The sequence below is a fragment of the Cariama cristata genome, unplaced genomic scaffold, assembly GCF_000690535.1.
Source record: "Cariama cristata isolate BGI_N322 unplaced genomic scaffold, ASM69053v1 scaffold19238, whole genome shotgun sequence".
Classification (NCBI taxonomy): Eukaryota; Metazoa; Chordata; class Aves; order Cariamiformes; family Cariamidae; genus Cariama; species Cariama cristata.
In genome coordinates this window covers 5,317-20,162 of record NW_009629633.1, presented here as the reverse complement: position 1 = coordinate 20,162, position 14,846 = coordinate 5,317, and the positions used below count along the sequence as shown (strand labels likewise).

At 45.8% G+C, this 14,846-nt stretch overlaps 1 protein-coding gene across 1 annotated transcript in view; it reads left to right on the top strand.

Moving 5' to 3' along the window:
* LOC104165589 (kalirin-like) overlaps positions 1-14,589 on the top strand; it is a gene marked incomplete at its 5' end in the record, with an annotated part of 34,004 nt that extends 19,415 nt beyond the window's left edge. The window contains 9 exons of the mRNA XM_009705251.1: positions 1,821-1,848; positions 2,309-2,480; positions 4,657-4,778; positions 6,285-6,416; positions 8,171-8,335; positions 9,242-9,320; positions 10,481-10,681; positions 11,613-11,751; positions 14,044-14,589. Coding sequence (XP_009703553.1) covers positions 1,821-1,848; positions 2,309-2,480; positions 4,657-4,778; positions 6,285-6,416; positions 8,171-8,335; positions 9,242-9,320; positions 10,481-10,681; positions 11,613-11,751; positions 14,044-14,589 — 1,584 coding nt within the window. The remainder of the gene's footprint in view (positions 1-1,820; positions 1,849-2,308; positions 2,481-4,656; positions 4,779-6,284; positions 6,417-8,170; positions 8,336-9,241; positions 9,321-10,480; positions 10,682-11,612; positions 11,752-14,043) is intronic.
* Between the last annotated feature and the right edge of the window lie 257 nt (positions 14,590-14,846).

Here is a 14,846-nt window from a genome sequence, read left to right as displayed (position 1 = left end):
GCCGTCCCATTGCAGGGGTTGCACACTGTCTTGCACCCTCCCCACCGCAAAGGTGCCCCCAGCATGGCTTTAAAAAATAAGAAGCCTTAATTATAGTAATAGTGCTCAAAGAGTTTTCTCCAGGGATGTAGGCAGAGGTTGGCTCCTTCCAGGATGCTGGGAATGAAATGTTTGAAATCTCAACGCTCTTGGGAGCATGTGAGAGACCAAACCATCACACTTTTGCCCACCAGGTACAGACCTTTAGGACTGACCGGCTATATGGTAGGGACTGAAACCTGCTTTGCCCACAAGCAGCAGCCCCTACTCGTTTCTGGTGTGCAGAGTGTAAAGTTCTGGCATTGCCCAGTTGTTTCAGCCAGTACCGTGAACGTTGTGTTCTCTGTAGATGTGTCTCAAAGGATCAAGTTCTGCCCATTGCTAGGACAAAGGATAGCCTCCGTCTTAGATGGCGAGGTATTTGTTGATGTAAGGTATGTTTCCATGGGGGAAAAATGAACCTTTGTGAGTGGCGAGTCCATGTTATGCCTGGTTCATTTGGGCTTTCTGGTGGTGACAGGGGAAAGCAGACCCTGAGGACTCAGTGCTGGTACCAGAGGTTTGCCTGGGGCTATGAAGAAGGGCTATGAAACCAAAATGAACCTGAAAATGCTCAAGTACCTCCTTGAATGGCATCCTGAGCCATTCACCTTGGAAAATTATTTATAAAGCCAAAATATAAATATAAATCTTGAAGATGTATCTACATTATTTTGAAGGGTTATTGCTTCTGCCTTGTGGCCTGGTTTCTGAGCCTCTGCAAAAACTCCCATCAGCTTTTGCGGGTTATGAATTAGGTCACTGCTTCATTGGCATCTTCCAAAATAGCTCTGAAATATATAGTAACAAAGATAGCTAAGGTGAGATAAACCACACTGTTGTTTATGATGCTTGATATCAAATTGTTAGTTTGAATTTGGATAATGAGGCCTTATGAGATTATTAAAACACTTAATGAGGCTAAAACATCTATACTGTTGTACACCACTATGTAGTTAGTGTTGATTCTGGATGTAAGAACTTAGTGGTGTTATCTTTGCTTTTCCCAACTTTGCTTCCAGGGTTACATGAGATAATTGGGATATATAGGCCACAGAAAGACAGTAGCTTTTCAAGGCTTTGCTAACTTGATCAATTAACTAGTTAGATAAAATAACTCCCAGTTATCCAAACCTAGTTTCAAATTGGAAAGTTGCCAGCAATCCAATGAAAGTAGTGACATTTTACTCACTGTGATAGACCAAGAGTTGTTGCAGGACTGATACTTGCCAGTAGGCAAAAAGAAAGCAGTATTTCTGTTTTAGTGCTTTACCTTTTTTTCCTGAAGCTGAGCAGAAGTTAAAAGACGTCTCCCCAAAGCTGGTTAATGGCCAGAGTGCTGGTGAGATGCCCCAGATACGTGGTGACTGCAGGTGCTGTGTGACGTTGGGTCTGGAGCCGGGCAGAGGGGGGCACAAACCACCTCCGGGAAGAAGAGTTAATGGCTTGAGCATTATCACCCAAGCAAAGAGAAAGCATGTCCACCCTCCTCAGCCTTAGTGTTGTGCCTGTTACCTGTGATGCTTTATTGGAGTTCAAGAAACTGTAGTTTTCCTTTACATTCCGAGCTGTGCACGGGCTTGTTGTGTGGTCACTAGAGCTTGCTGCATCTGCCGGTTGTTGTAGCCACTGGTCAGTGCTTCTGCGGTTCTGGTCAGGTTCACCACGGTACCGTGTGAAATCAGATGTCTCTTTCTTATTGTCCAGAAAAATAAATGCTTTTATTTCTTTGTATTTTACAGATAATCAACCCCAATTTCATTCAAGAAGGTGAGTTGACAGCTATGCACTGACTGGCATGGAGGGGCAAGTCAGCAGCTGTGATTTACCCCGGTGCAATAGCATGCTCTGCACCCACCAGCATTTACAGCAAAGGCAGCTCCACGCTGGTCGGTCCCCAGGGAAAGTGCTCTTCCTGCTGGCTGCTCGAGTCAGACAGCCAAGGGCCACAGGCAAGGCTGAACCCCTCAAACCTGCATTCACAAAGTCCCGCCCTCCTGTCAGAGCACAGGCCTGGGGGACAGACAGTCCCCGCTACCTCCTTCTCTGAGCCATCGGCAGCTGGCTTTTAGTGAAGGGGGAGTTTCAGTACCATAATCCCAGGACTCCCAGCTGTTTGGGACCAAGATCCTATAGTTGGTCCTATCATGTATTCTCTAGACTTGTATGGGGAACATCCTCACCTGTAGATTAAAAGGTGTCATGTGTGTGTACCCATGTTTTCTTCCAGTGGCTCCAGAGTTTCTTGTGCCATTAGTGGACATCACCTGCCTGCTTGGTGACACAGTGATGCTGCAGTGCAAAGTCTGTGGACGGCCCAAACCAACTATAACCTGGAAAGGACCGGATCAAAACATTCTTGACAATGACAACAGCACGGCCACTTACACGGTGTCATCCTGGTAAGGTCCTGCCTGTGGATTCCAACCTAGCTGGTCACGATGGTCGTGTTGCCTTCAAATATGGCACCAGCCAGGCTACAAGACTCATTAGAAATGCAGTAATCAAGTCTGGCATGGTGTATCGGCATGGTGTATCGGCACATCGCTGCACCAACCTTCAGCTGGAAAGGGTCAAACTTTGGGGTTCAGGTAGCTCTATCGTTTCCCAAGCTGACATAGGGTATATCCACAAAGTGTGTTGCTGGCAGATGTGAGCTTGCTCCTATGGACCTCCTGAGGCAGCTGCAAGCCAGAAGCCAGAATGTTTCCAACATACTAGTTTGGCTAATATTGCCTCGGCATTGCTGGGATTTCTTTGCTTGAGTTTGATGCCATGCTCACCTTTGGTAGGAACAGGAGTGGAGCAGAGGAAGCCCTCACCAGCTTGCAATACCCATATCATTGTGCATTTTCTCATCTCATGGGCAGAGGTGGTAACTCCTGCAGTTTTCCTGAGCCTTTCCTCAGCTGTTCCTAAAAGAGCCTACATGTGCTCCTGGGAAGGCTACATCTGGCTGTGCTTGGACAGAAAGATGCTTGTTATGATGTTCCTGCCCCAGCTAGCGGGGAGGAAAACCATCTTTACAGCAAGCACTGGGAAGATCCAAAAAGATCTGGAGTTGAATTCAGGTCAGGTAACAGCCTGCTGCTGGACGCTCACCTGCGGCTTGCATAAGTGATTTGGGCCAAACTGCAGTGGAAACCTCCAGGAGGCGATCTGTCATGCGGACTTCTCAGCACTTCAGGCTCAGGCTGAGATGAATCCAGGGAGTACAAAGTCAACTGAAAGTGAAAACTGAACACTAAGAGAGAAGGGATTTTACATGTTCAATAAAAAAATCACATCTGATCAACAGCTTCCTTCAGAGACCGCTGTCTTGTGTGGCTGCCCCAGAGCACCCAAAATTGTCTTTTTAGGCTATTACTCAGTAGATCGCTAGTGCCTTATCTTCAGACTCTGGCTGGGGTTGGGATGGGGGGATATTTCCACACAGGGTTCTGTTTTCCATCACAGTCTTTCGCTTGTGCATTGGCTCCCTGTGCACTATCAGCACTTGTATTGTCTTGTTACTCGTATTTTTTTTTCAGTGAAGACACTGCCTGCCAAGAAGAGGCCCAGCAGATCAGTGGCTGTCTTACAAATCCTGCTTGCTTGAGTGTCTGGATTGCAGGGGAAGGGGATATTTCTGTCCTGTTTTAAACCAGCATAGTCACACCAGCAAAAGCTGCAGCATCCAGGCAGTTATACTGGCAGCCGTGTCCTTCTGCAGTTTCCGATAGATTATGCATTCAAGGACTAGTCTACTTTTGCCATCAAGGGAATTTATTGTTGGCTCTAAGATGGGTCTGCAGTACAGCTAAAGCAGTTACACAAGCAAATCTTTTAATTTAGGCCAACTTCCTTAAATATTGAAGACTGCAATATGCAAACCAAAGTGACTATATACAGACCTGCCATAAATTCACTAGACTCCGTAGACCTGTTTATTTTCTCAGATTGGGCCAAAGATTGAGCCTCTCACGAACCCGGCGCTGGTGTTCTTTATCCCTAGCTGTTGTGAGATGTCCAGCCTTCTGAGCGGGAGGCCTGGCAGCCACATTAGATCAATGGCACATGCTCCAGGGGTTTGAAGCTCCCCAGAAATGTCAGGCACCCTGTGCTGTGTGACCGCCTTCTGCATCTGTGGGAAGCTCCATTTGTCCAGCGTGTGTTGGACTTAACTGCAGAGGCACAGCAACTCAGCATCTCCCGAGATAGGAGAGATGTGCCTGGGGAAATCTTTCCAGGTATATGGAGTCTAAGCATCCAGCTCTGGACAGGCACAGCAAATGTTCAAGTCCTGGACTTTGCTTCCTGCTTGAGTGATCCTTCCCCATCTGCTCCGAGGCCACAGCAGACAAGTAGATTTGCCTGGCAGGCAATTTGGACCATTCTGCTTGAAGATTTCATTAACAGCCTAATCCTGACATATGGAGGGGTTGTATCTGGGTACCAGATTGCTGGAGGGATGGTCTTTTAAATGAGCTAACAGGATTTGTGTGCACATGTGTTTGTAATGAGGCAGGACAGGAACTGGTATAAAAAGCCTTAGCAAGTGAAGCAGTGCTTTATAATGGGGGCTTCCTGCATCCACAGTGACTCTGGGGACCTCACTTTGAAGATCTGCAACCTGATGCCTCAGGACAGTGGCATTTACACCTGTGTGGCAACCAACGAACATGGAACCGCATCAACCTCTGCAACCATCAAAGTTCAAGGTAGCACATTGGACCTTAACACCCAGGGTTTTTCCTGTATGGGGTCCCTTGGTGGGGGCTGGGAGCATGGAGGAATAGCTGGTGCAAAGGCAGCCAGACATGGAGCTGTGCCAGGTGAATTGAGATGTTAAAATCATACAACCATTCCTCAGCCAAGACTCCCACTGAAGGCATTGCAGACTCTTTGTGCTTGATTAAGTTGTCTGATCACAAGCATTGCATCTGGGAAATGAAAATGCGTTGGCACTGGTTCAGCTCCTGCATCCTGCTTCCAGTGCTGCTTCCCAAGGGCTCGGTAAGGTCGCCTGGGCGAAGCTGAGTTCCCTCAGACTGCTGAGCTCCTGAGAGGATGAGCCCCAGTTGCCTGCAGGAAGCTCTGGGCTTTAGAGTCTGCCTGGAGCGGGAGGACCTGGGATCCAGTGACACCAATTTTCAGCCTCCCCTTCTCTCTGGGGGACAGAGGAGGCAAGAGTAAGATTTGGCCTAGGTGAACTGTTCTGCAGGGATTCAGCTCGGAGACATGTCTCTGAGCCTGAATTCTCAGCACTGTAATTAGTGACCCATGTAATTGTAATGAATATGAAATGATGAGTTGATGCTCATGACCTCCAGCTCTGGGAAGGGATCTGTTAGCGTGAGAGATGAGAGGTGCCTGCTGCGTTGAAGGGGATGGCAGAGACGAATGTCTAACTGGTGACTTACAGATGCAGGAGTGTCACAAGCATTTCAAAGTCGATTTGTTTGGTCTCACAAACTGCCCTAGAGATATAATTTCCCCAATTTATCCAAGCAAGTTAGTGGCTGCACTAACTACTCCTGTGCTGAAGGGAGCCCTGAGCAAAGCACAGAAGAATTACTGGTCATTTGTCAATCTGCTGCCAAACACACCAAGTGCCATACACACAGAAGCACCCTGAAAGCCTTGCTTCTGTCATTTTTGGACACTTCAAGGGTAACTGCCTCCCCACCTGCAGAACCTCACTTGCTGCTTGGTGAAGTCTGTGGGAATATTTGTATTTCTCTGTTCCGTGGGCTTTGCTTCAGGTCCTGAGCTGGAGCAAAAATTAGCAGCAGAAGGTGGGAGGTGAAGAGGCTCTGCCTTTACAGCAGCTGTGCTCAGAGAGATCCTCTACACCCAAGGGGTGATTCTCCCAGCTGATCTCACAGGGAGCTCTCTGGGGCATCACAGTGCTGTTGACCACCAGCTGTGAGCAAGAAGAAATTCACCCTGTGCTGTAGTACTGTGAGACTATGTGGCAGCGGGGCTTGCAAGCAGCACGGTTCTGTCCTAGCTGCTAGAAGGGAAGTATCAGACCCACGGTGGTAGGTGAACCGGACTGTGACATTGCCTTTCTTCTGGTTGTGCTGGTAACCCAGTGTAAACCAGAGTGCTCCCTCTGCAAGGTGCAGCTGCCCCATAGTGACCTGATGTACCTGAACTTCAGAATAAAGCACTAGTGCTTGTTGATGTGATGCTGGATTTGGTGCTTGTTTTCTCTTCCCAAGGTGTCCCAGCTGCCCCAAATCGCCCCATTGCTCAGGAGAGAAGCTGCACCTCTGTGATCCTGCGCTGGCTACCCCCATCCAGTACAGGCAATTGCACCATTTCAGGCTACACTGTGGAGTACAGAGAAGAAGGTAAGTGGTTTGAACTATGCTCCCTGGCTGGGAGAATGAGAACAAACCAAGTCTCCTTTATGGAACAACAGGTCCCGAAAGCATCCTTGCCACCACTGCGATGCCACTAGTTGTTGTTCACAGATCCTAAAATCTAAGGCCAAAAGAAGCCCTTCTATCATCCAGTCCAACTTCTCATATATTACAGACCTTTCTGTTTCTTCCAGTCACGGCAAGCAAAGTGTGCTAAGCTAAAACATATCTATCACTAAGGCATCCTTCCATCCCATCATTCACATTCTACCAGCATAGTATCCATCCTTTCTGGTGGATGTTTCCCAGGAATGCAAAAACAAAGCAGCCTCATTTTTTTTTTTATCTGGTTAGAGTTGCAGATCCCTGCATACTTTTAAAGCTCAGCTCTGAAATCCATTTGTTCTTAAATCCAACCATCCTTTTCCCCTGAGGAATTAAACAGATATTAAATGCAGTTTCCCCAATATGTGCAGGCATGTGGTCTTGAAAAGGGCATTTGAAATGATTCACATCCCCTTTTGCATTCTTCCTGCAAAGGTGTGAGGGTCCCTGGGCAGTAAACCTTACCTTAGGTATGTGGCCTCTGGTTTTTCCCCTTCATCCTTCAAAAAATCCTACCTCATGTTAGTAAATGTGCAAACTTAATCACTCCATATTTATACCTTCTCTTAGCAAATACTCTGCCTTGACCCTCACTGTGCCTTCAGTGTGACGGGCATTTTTGGGAAAATAAAAGCTCTTCTATTGACAACAGCCACCAAAACAAACAGTAAAAAAGCAGCAGTGTTTTCAGTACTTCCCTGACTCCAAAGGAATCACTGGCTTCTCCCTGTAAAACCAACCTTGACATTGTGAGACCTGGCAATCAGAATTTGCCCATAGCGCACACAAAATATATGGGTCATGGTAAATAATGTAAAGGTAAAAAGCCCTGAACTTACTAAAATGAGACAAAATTTTACATATTTGTGAAAGAAATCATAGGCTGTGACAGGGCTCAGTGTCCCAGGGGTCCTTTTCTGTTCTGTGACCTTGTGCAAATGAATAAAGTATTGCTCCTTTGGCTGCCACTGGTTAGGCAATGGTTGGGTTTGCTTCTGTTATGAGCAGAAACACATGACAGAGTCACACATTTCTTTGCTGCAGTCCGGTTCATCTGCAAAAAGCCCATACTAAGCCTCAGAAAGCTGGTTCTCCTCCTGCAGCTCCAGGTTTCCCTGTAGCCACCACATCTGAAAAAGACTTCATCTGCAAAAGCATTTGGATTGTACTGACGCCCTCTCTCAGCTTCATCTGGGACTCCATTTTCCGTATTTTTTTTCCCAGTATTTCTGCTACCGTTTCTCTCATAGGAGAGCTGTCACCAAATCAGCCCTCCATTCCTGTCTTATCACACTGCCCTGAGACATCGCTTGTAGCACACAGCCTCAGCTAGACTGCTGAAGAGATCAACTTGTCCCTGGGCTGCGTTTTTTCCATCACTATCGGTCAAGTGAGGGACATTTCCTTCTTCCATCATTTAGCCAGACTAGAAGGTGGCTGCAACACAAAATAGCTTCCTGTCATCCGGTTCTGGTTTAACAGAAATACATCAGTCTGCCGTAACATTGCCTTTTAAAAGCCCTGTGGATTTTAACCTCCCAGGGTGCTGCATATGTTGGGCAGAGAAAGCCTCTGCTCTAAGCTCATGTACTGAGACTGTTTCCTTCAGCTCTCTCTTCTTTCCCTCTAAAATGCAGGCTCGCAGGTCTGGCAGCAGTCGGTAGCCTCAACTTTGGACACATACCTCGTCATTGAGGACCTGGCCCCAGGCTGCCAGTATCAGTTTCGAGTGAGTGCCAGCAATCCCTGGGGGATCAGCTTGCCCAGCGACCCATCTGAATTTGTGAGACTCCCAGAGTACGGTGAGTGGGCATGGTGAGGAGGGACTGATGTGCACAGATGTCCATCCGTGCGGTCCGTATGGTGTGCTTTGATGGGTCCCCTTAAAAACATTGATCCTGGACCCAGTAGGAATACAAGAAATAGCCTGGGAGATGCTCAGAGCCAGCTCCTGCCACTAGAAAGGCTTTTCATGTCTGCTCCTCCAGCGGGGCTCACCACCTCCCTCTGTCACAGAAGCCTTTGCAGTTTCCTGGCAGGTCCCTGCTTCCTATTCCAAGACCATTTCTTCTCTTTATCTCTGGGCAACAGGTTTTGTGTCCTGGTTGGCATTCCCCCTGCCTTTCCAACAATGCCAGTAGCACCAGGGGCTTCTGCTGGGCAGCCCAGCTCGGGTCTGCAAGTCAGCTTGCAAAACATGTCCCCCTGAGCAATGCAGCCGGCATAGGAAGGCTGTGATGGAGGTGAGCCCCCAGCGCATGGTGCTGCGCGAATTTGGGGTACAGCTCACTCATGATGGTGCTGTGAGCAAAGCCCACATTTGCCCATGTTTTAGCAGCTCCAGTGTGTAACTAGGTCTGTGACTGGCTTGGATAGCCTGTGCTGGATGAAATGAGAGCTCACACAGCATAGCTCTACCTCCCAGTTCCACACAGACATGCCCTTAGACTGTCCGTGTGGCCCTTTTCAGCCCAAAATTGCAAGGACAGATTTGAATCCACCTTATCCATACCTTCCTCTGGGGAGCTCTGGCTTTCAGTGGTCCAACACATTGGAGCTGTGCCTGAGCAGTATGGAACTCGACTCCGAGTGGTAATGTTTGCTGTTTTAAGTAATATAGTCTCACGTAATTTTAAAATACGCTGTTTATAGTCTACAGGAAACTGTCTTTAACTTTATACTTTCTTGAATGTGCTTTGTTCTCTCAGACTCTGCTGCCGATGGTGCCACTATTTCGTGGAAGGAAAACTTTGACCTCTCTTATGCAGAGCTGCATGAGATTGGGAGGTAATAACCCTGCTTACCACTGCAATAAAACACCAAAACAATGGCTTGCAGTTTTTTCCGTGGAGGAAAGTTGAGGTTGCTTTTTGTAGTTAGCTTGAAAACTGCTGCTCCTTTCAAAGAGCACTGCACATTAAATACTGATTAAAATACAGACTGGTTAAAATACTGACTAAAATTTGTTTTTCAAGATCAGTTGTGATTTGAGAACAATTAGGCAGACAAATCTTTGACAGCCACTGGTAGCTCTCGCTGGTATCTCCTCTGTCATCTCTGATTTGATGTGAGCCTCTGAAGTCACGACAATTTGCTGGTTCTGCATAAGCTTAACCTCAAAGACTGAGTTTACCGAAGCACTTAAGGCATGTGACTGACTTGACATGCCGAAGAGCTTTGCTGATTGGGATGGTCTGTTGAACAGGAGCCTAAATAGGAGCCACATACGTTATCAGCCCTCGGAGTTCTGCGCAGACAACAGATAAGGGGCATGCAAACAATTCAGGTTAATACAGTTAGTTCTTCATCTCAGAGATCAGAGACGAGTAATTCTGAGGCTGAAAGGACAGGACTCTCTCTGGTTCTGTAGAAAGAAGAGTGATGAATTAATTAGAGGCCAAGTTCGCACAGTTTCACTGAGTAGTTTTACTTTCAGGAATGGTACTAGGCACTAGTCTGTGTGAGTTTCCTAAAGGCTCTCCTGCCAGCTTTTTTTCTTAATTTCTTACTGGATGCCTGAAACAGTGAGACAAAATGATAGGGTAGTGATTATTTAACAAGGCTTTTCTTTTAGTTGTCTGAGAAAGTTTGGGCTCTTTATTAAAGGGAGACCCACAGCTAAAACCAGAGAGAGAACCTGTAAAAGTGGCAGCAAATTGAACCCAGGGGAGATTGTTAGAGGACATCAGTATGGCTGCACAAAGCAAAGTGACACTGTTTGCTCTCAGTGTTTGCTAATCCCCAAAGAATCTCTACACCCCGGGTAAGAGACAGAGGCTCTTTGTTGGAAAAGGTTATGAACAACTTGTTAAATCTGATTCTTTGTGAAATATTAATGTACTGAATCAAATAACACTTCGAAAATCAGTCTGTTATTGGACTGAAAACTAGGTGTGATTTATTCATGAGGCCCCTTCATTATTCTGTGTTGTTTTTTTTTATTTCAGGGGTCGATTCTCCATAGTAAAGAAATGCGTTCACAAAGCCACCCGGAAAGATGTTGCTGTAAAATTTATTAGTAAAAAAATGAAAAAGAAAGAGCAGGCAGCACATGAAGCAGCTTTGTTACAGCACTTACAGCATCCTCAGTACATCACCATCCACGATACCTACGAGTCCCCTACTTCTTACATCTTAGTTCTGGAACTGTAAGTATGTGGAGCTTGAATTCAAGTGTCTGGGTAGGAATCACAGCCTTATTAAAGCCAAGGATAAAATTCACCCCGACTTCAGCAGGGCAAAGATTTTTGTCACCTGTTTTTTATGGATTGTGACGTCAAATGAAATAGCCATTTTCTGCAGAGCTTCCACTGCCTTTTCTTTACAGTAAATAAGATTCAGAGGGACAAATAAAACTGCTTTCTACTCCAGTGAAGCTTGGGTAATTTTATCAGCAGTTAGTTTGTCCCATTGAATAGCATCAGATTTATTTGGACTGTTTTGTGCACTTTTTATATTCGAGTAAATGTGTTTCAGCTAGATTGAAGCCTACGTTGTTCTAATACTTCTTGGTGAAAAGAGCTGTGTAGCAACCATGCTTGCCTCTATAAGAAGAAATAGCAAGCAAAATCCAAAATGCTTATTTGTTACAGTATATCCAACAAAGTATATTTGGGCTATTTGCTTGTTTATTTATACAGATAAATAAGACTAGGTGGAAAACCTTTATTGGGCTAGTTTTCCCACAGAACAGATTACCAGATGAAAATGTCTGTGATTTTTTTTTTTTCTGCATTATGTAACCACCTCTATTTGGATTCATATCTTTCTTTATAATTAAAAGGATCTGTTTTCAAGGGAATTGCCTCCATCTATTGAATCCATCCTTAAGCAAATGAGTTTACTTTGAGACTGTTGCTAAATTTTTCAAGGACCAGAGATAACAACTGAGGATTAATCATTCTACCACTTCCGTGGCCTGCAGTATCTTGAGATACCATTATATACACATCAGATCTTGCATTTCAGTTTCCTCCATTTATAGGTCACGAAGCTTCCATTGCAATTTTGTTTTCAAATATTAACTGTTCTTAGAGATACCATGTGATCTTTCATGTGCAGGGTTTGATTTGTTTGTAGGATGGATGACGGTCGTCTCTTAGATTATCTAATGAACCATGACGAACTTATGGAGGAAAAAGTTGCTTTCTATATAAGAGACACAATGGAAGCCTTGCAGTATCTTCACAATTGCAGAGTGGCTCACTTAGACATAAAGGTAAGAAGAAAAGGGAATGATGCTATTATTCAGTGCCCTGGTACAGAGAGTTCCCAGCTGCACAGACAGGGAGAAGGAGCACTCTGTACCCCAAAGAGATGATCACTAAATGGACCAGCACTATCTTTCAGACCTATTGACCTGAGAAAGGACTTGCTGACCTGCAGCACAAGGTCGTCTTCTTCCTTCAGACAAGGGATGCACCTCTTTTCTTGATTCACTAGTTTGTTCTCAAGGGCTTTCTGGATCTAATGAAGGAGAAGGAGGATGTCTGAGACAAGAGTGAGATGTCACTAGTACCTGACTGTAGTGGAATTATAAGTCCACGGAGTATGGTTTGGGCTCACACCTGTACCAATGTAGCTACCAAACTTCCTGAGCAGAGCTGGCTTATGCCCAGGCAGCTCAGGGCAGGCCAGAAGGAACGTGTATCTTCCTCACATCTGCAGCAGTGCCCTGGAGAGCCGAAAGCGAGGGGAGGGTGCAGGGGAGCAGGAGGTGGGGAGGGCTGGCAGGTGCAAAGGAAAGCAGCACACTGCATTGTGCTGCAGAGCCTGAGAGGGGAACTGACTGGGAAATACACCCAGGGAGAGGTTCAGAGGAGGAACAAGCCGCATTGTGGACAAGAAATTCAGGCATTCTCTAATGTCATGCTTGGTTAGATTAGCACAGCTCGTACCTCCTTTTGTTAGCGCCGATGGCAGGAAGCACTGTACTGTCCTGGATTCGGTATTGTACTGCTGTCCTCGCCAACATCCCAGTTATCTTGGATGACAGAGAATTAGTGATTGAAGTTATGATCAAGTGTTTTGAGTTTTGTGACCTGCAACATTGATTCTGGTTGCCCAAGATATCAGATAATCTATAATTTTTTGCAGACTTAAATGCCAATTAGAAATGGAGAATGAGAGATGGATTTAACTTTCTTGTATAGTGGACAATCCAGTTCCAAGGAGGTCTATTCTCAACTCTCCAACCCCCAGGCATGTCAGATGAAGTGATGCTTTCATTCTTCTGCTGCCTATTACCACTACAAAAAAAAAAAAAAAAGATTCCTTTATACAGTACCTTATGTGAGCATTAGTCCCAAAAGGCTAAATCATCCTGGCTTCTTTCAGCAAGATTGTTTGTATTTTCTGCTGTATTTATAGGACCTGTCAAAAAGTAGGTATCACTTGGAGGTAAGAAACTGCACTGAATTCTCTATTTGATCATAAGATACTTCCTAGAAACCAGGTAGGAAGCCAATTTTCTGTGACCTATTTACAGTTCTTCTGAATGAGGGATGCTAAATAAAGCACCTTCTGTTGCTAAGTGGGAAGCAGGAGATGCATTGGTAGTGACAGCAGACCTAACCACGGACTGACTTGTCCCAGGATCCTGCTCAAGAGCGTGTTGATTTTCTCAATGCAGACTGCACAAGAGAAGAGCAAGCAGAGAGATTTGAACAGCAGTATAGTGAACTTTTCTTTATATATATAGCCATGAGGCGGCAGTAAAATATGCATGAGGATGAGGGGCTATAGGACAGCAAAGCGAGTCTAGAGAGGATGGAAGGAGTATATGCAGAAATCATCTCAGAGCTCACAAAGGAATCAAAATCCATGTTAAGTCCCCAGAGCAGAGTGTACAGGCGATGCTCAGCATCTCCCACTGAGAGAGAGATCTTAAATACTGAAAGAGTGGGGAAAATAGAGGGAAAACCAACTGGGATGAAATATAATTGCACTCTGGTTTGTAGGGCATGACTCTGTCCTGGTGTTTATAAGGGAACACTGGCAGCTCTGTCTATGTCAACTGACAGCAACAGTACTGGCACACACCAAAGTCCCTCCCAGGATACGTGGTAGTGGGAGCAAAATTGAACACTTATTTCATGAAGAACATTTCTGCTACAAGTTACAAACATTTATGTAGCCAGTTGTCATGTGAACAAATGGAGTCTGAATAAACTGATCAGAGATACACAAGTCTTATCGAAATTTAAAAATCTGTCAGTGCTCTTAATCTGTAGAGATTAGATTGGGAAAATAAACTGAGTATTTGGGACAAGGTGCAAAATCCCAGCGTGTTGCCCTAGTGCAAAAGAGGATGTTGTCATTGCAATTTCAGCATTGATTTGAATTTACAGCAGTGTAAAACAGCAGCTGAGCTGGTTCCACTCTCCTGATCTGTACCACACACATCTGATTAAATGCGAGTTTTGATGCGCTATTAAAGCTAAATGAAATATACATGTTTTATTTGCAAAAATATAATATAATTAAGGTTTTGTTATTATCTTTTCAACAGCCAGAAAATCTGCTCATTGATTTAAGAATCCCGGTACCTCGTGTCAAGATCATTGATTTGGAAGATGCAGTTCAGATCACAGGTCATTACCATGTCCACCACCTCCTCGGAAACCCGGAGTTTGCAGCTCCTGAGGTTATCCAAGGGCTTCCTGTCTCCCTGAGCACGGACATCTGGAGCATTGGAGTCCTCACCTACATCATGTTAAGTGGTGTCTCTCCGTTCCTGGATGAAAGCAAAGAGGAGACTTGTATCAATGTGTGCAGAGTAGATTTCAGCTTCCCGCCCGAGTACTTCTCCGATGTGAGTCATGCTGCCAGGGATTTCATCAACGTTATCCTCCAGGAAGACTTCAGGAGAAGGCCGACGGCAGCCACCTGTTTACAGCATCCGTGGCTGCAACCGCACAACGGCAGCTATTCCAAGATCCCACTGGATACCTCCCGCTTGGCTTCCTTCATCGAGCGCCGCAGGCACCAGTACGATGTGCACCCGGTCCCCAGCGTCAAGAGTTTCCTGATGAGTAGGCTGAACCTGGGCACATAATGCCTCCATCCCTGGGGTCCCACACTGCTGGTCCTGAGGCAAGGCGCTGGGAGTGAGCAGGCGCAAAGCAGATCTGTCTGTACATAGTCCTGTATTCGGCGTTTGCATTTCACGTGGCTTCCCTAACTGCAGGGTACAAATCATTGCGGAGGTGGCAGTACCTGCCCAGTTCCTTGGGACCAAAGCAAAGGGGGTAATGGCAGCGGGTACCCGCTTCCTCCCCTTGGTGGGCTCCTCTTAGGACATGTGGTACTGTT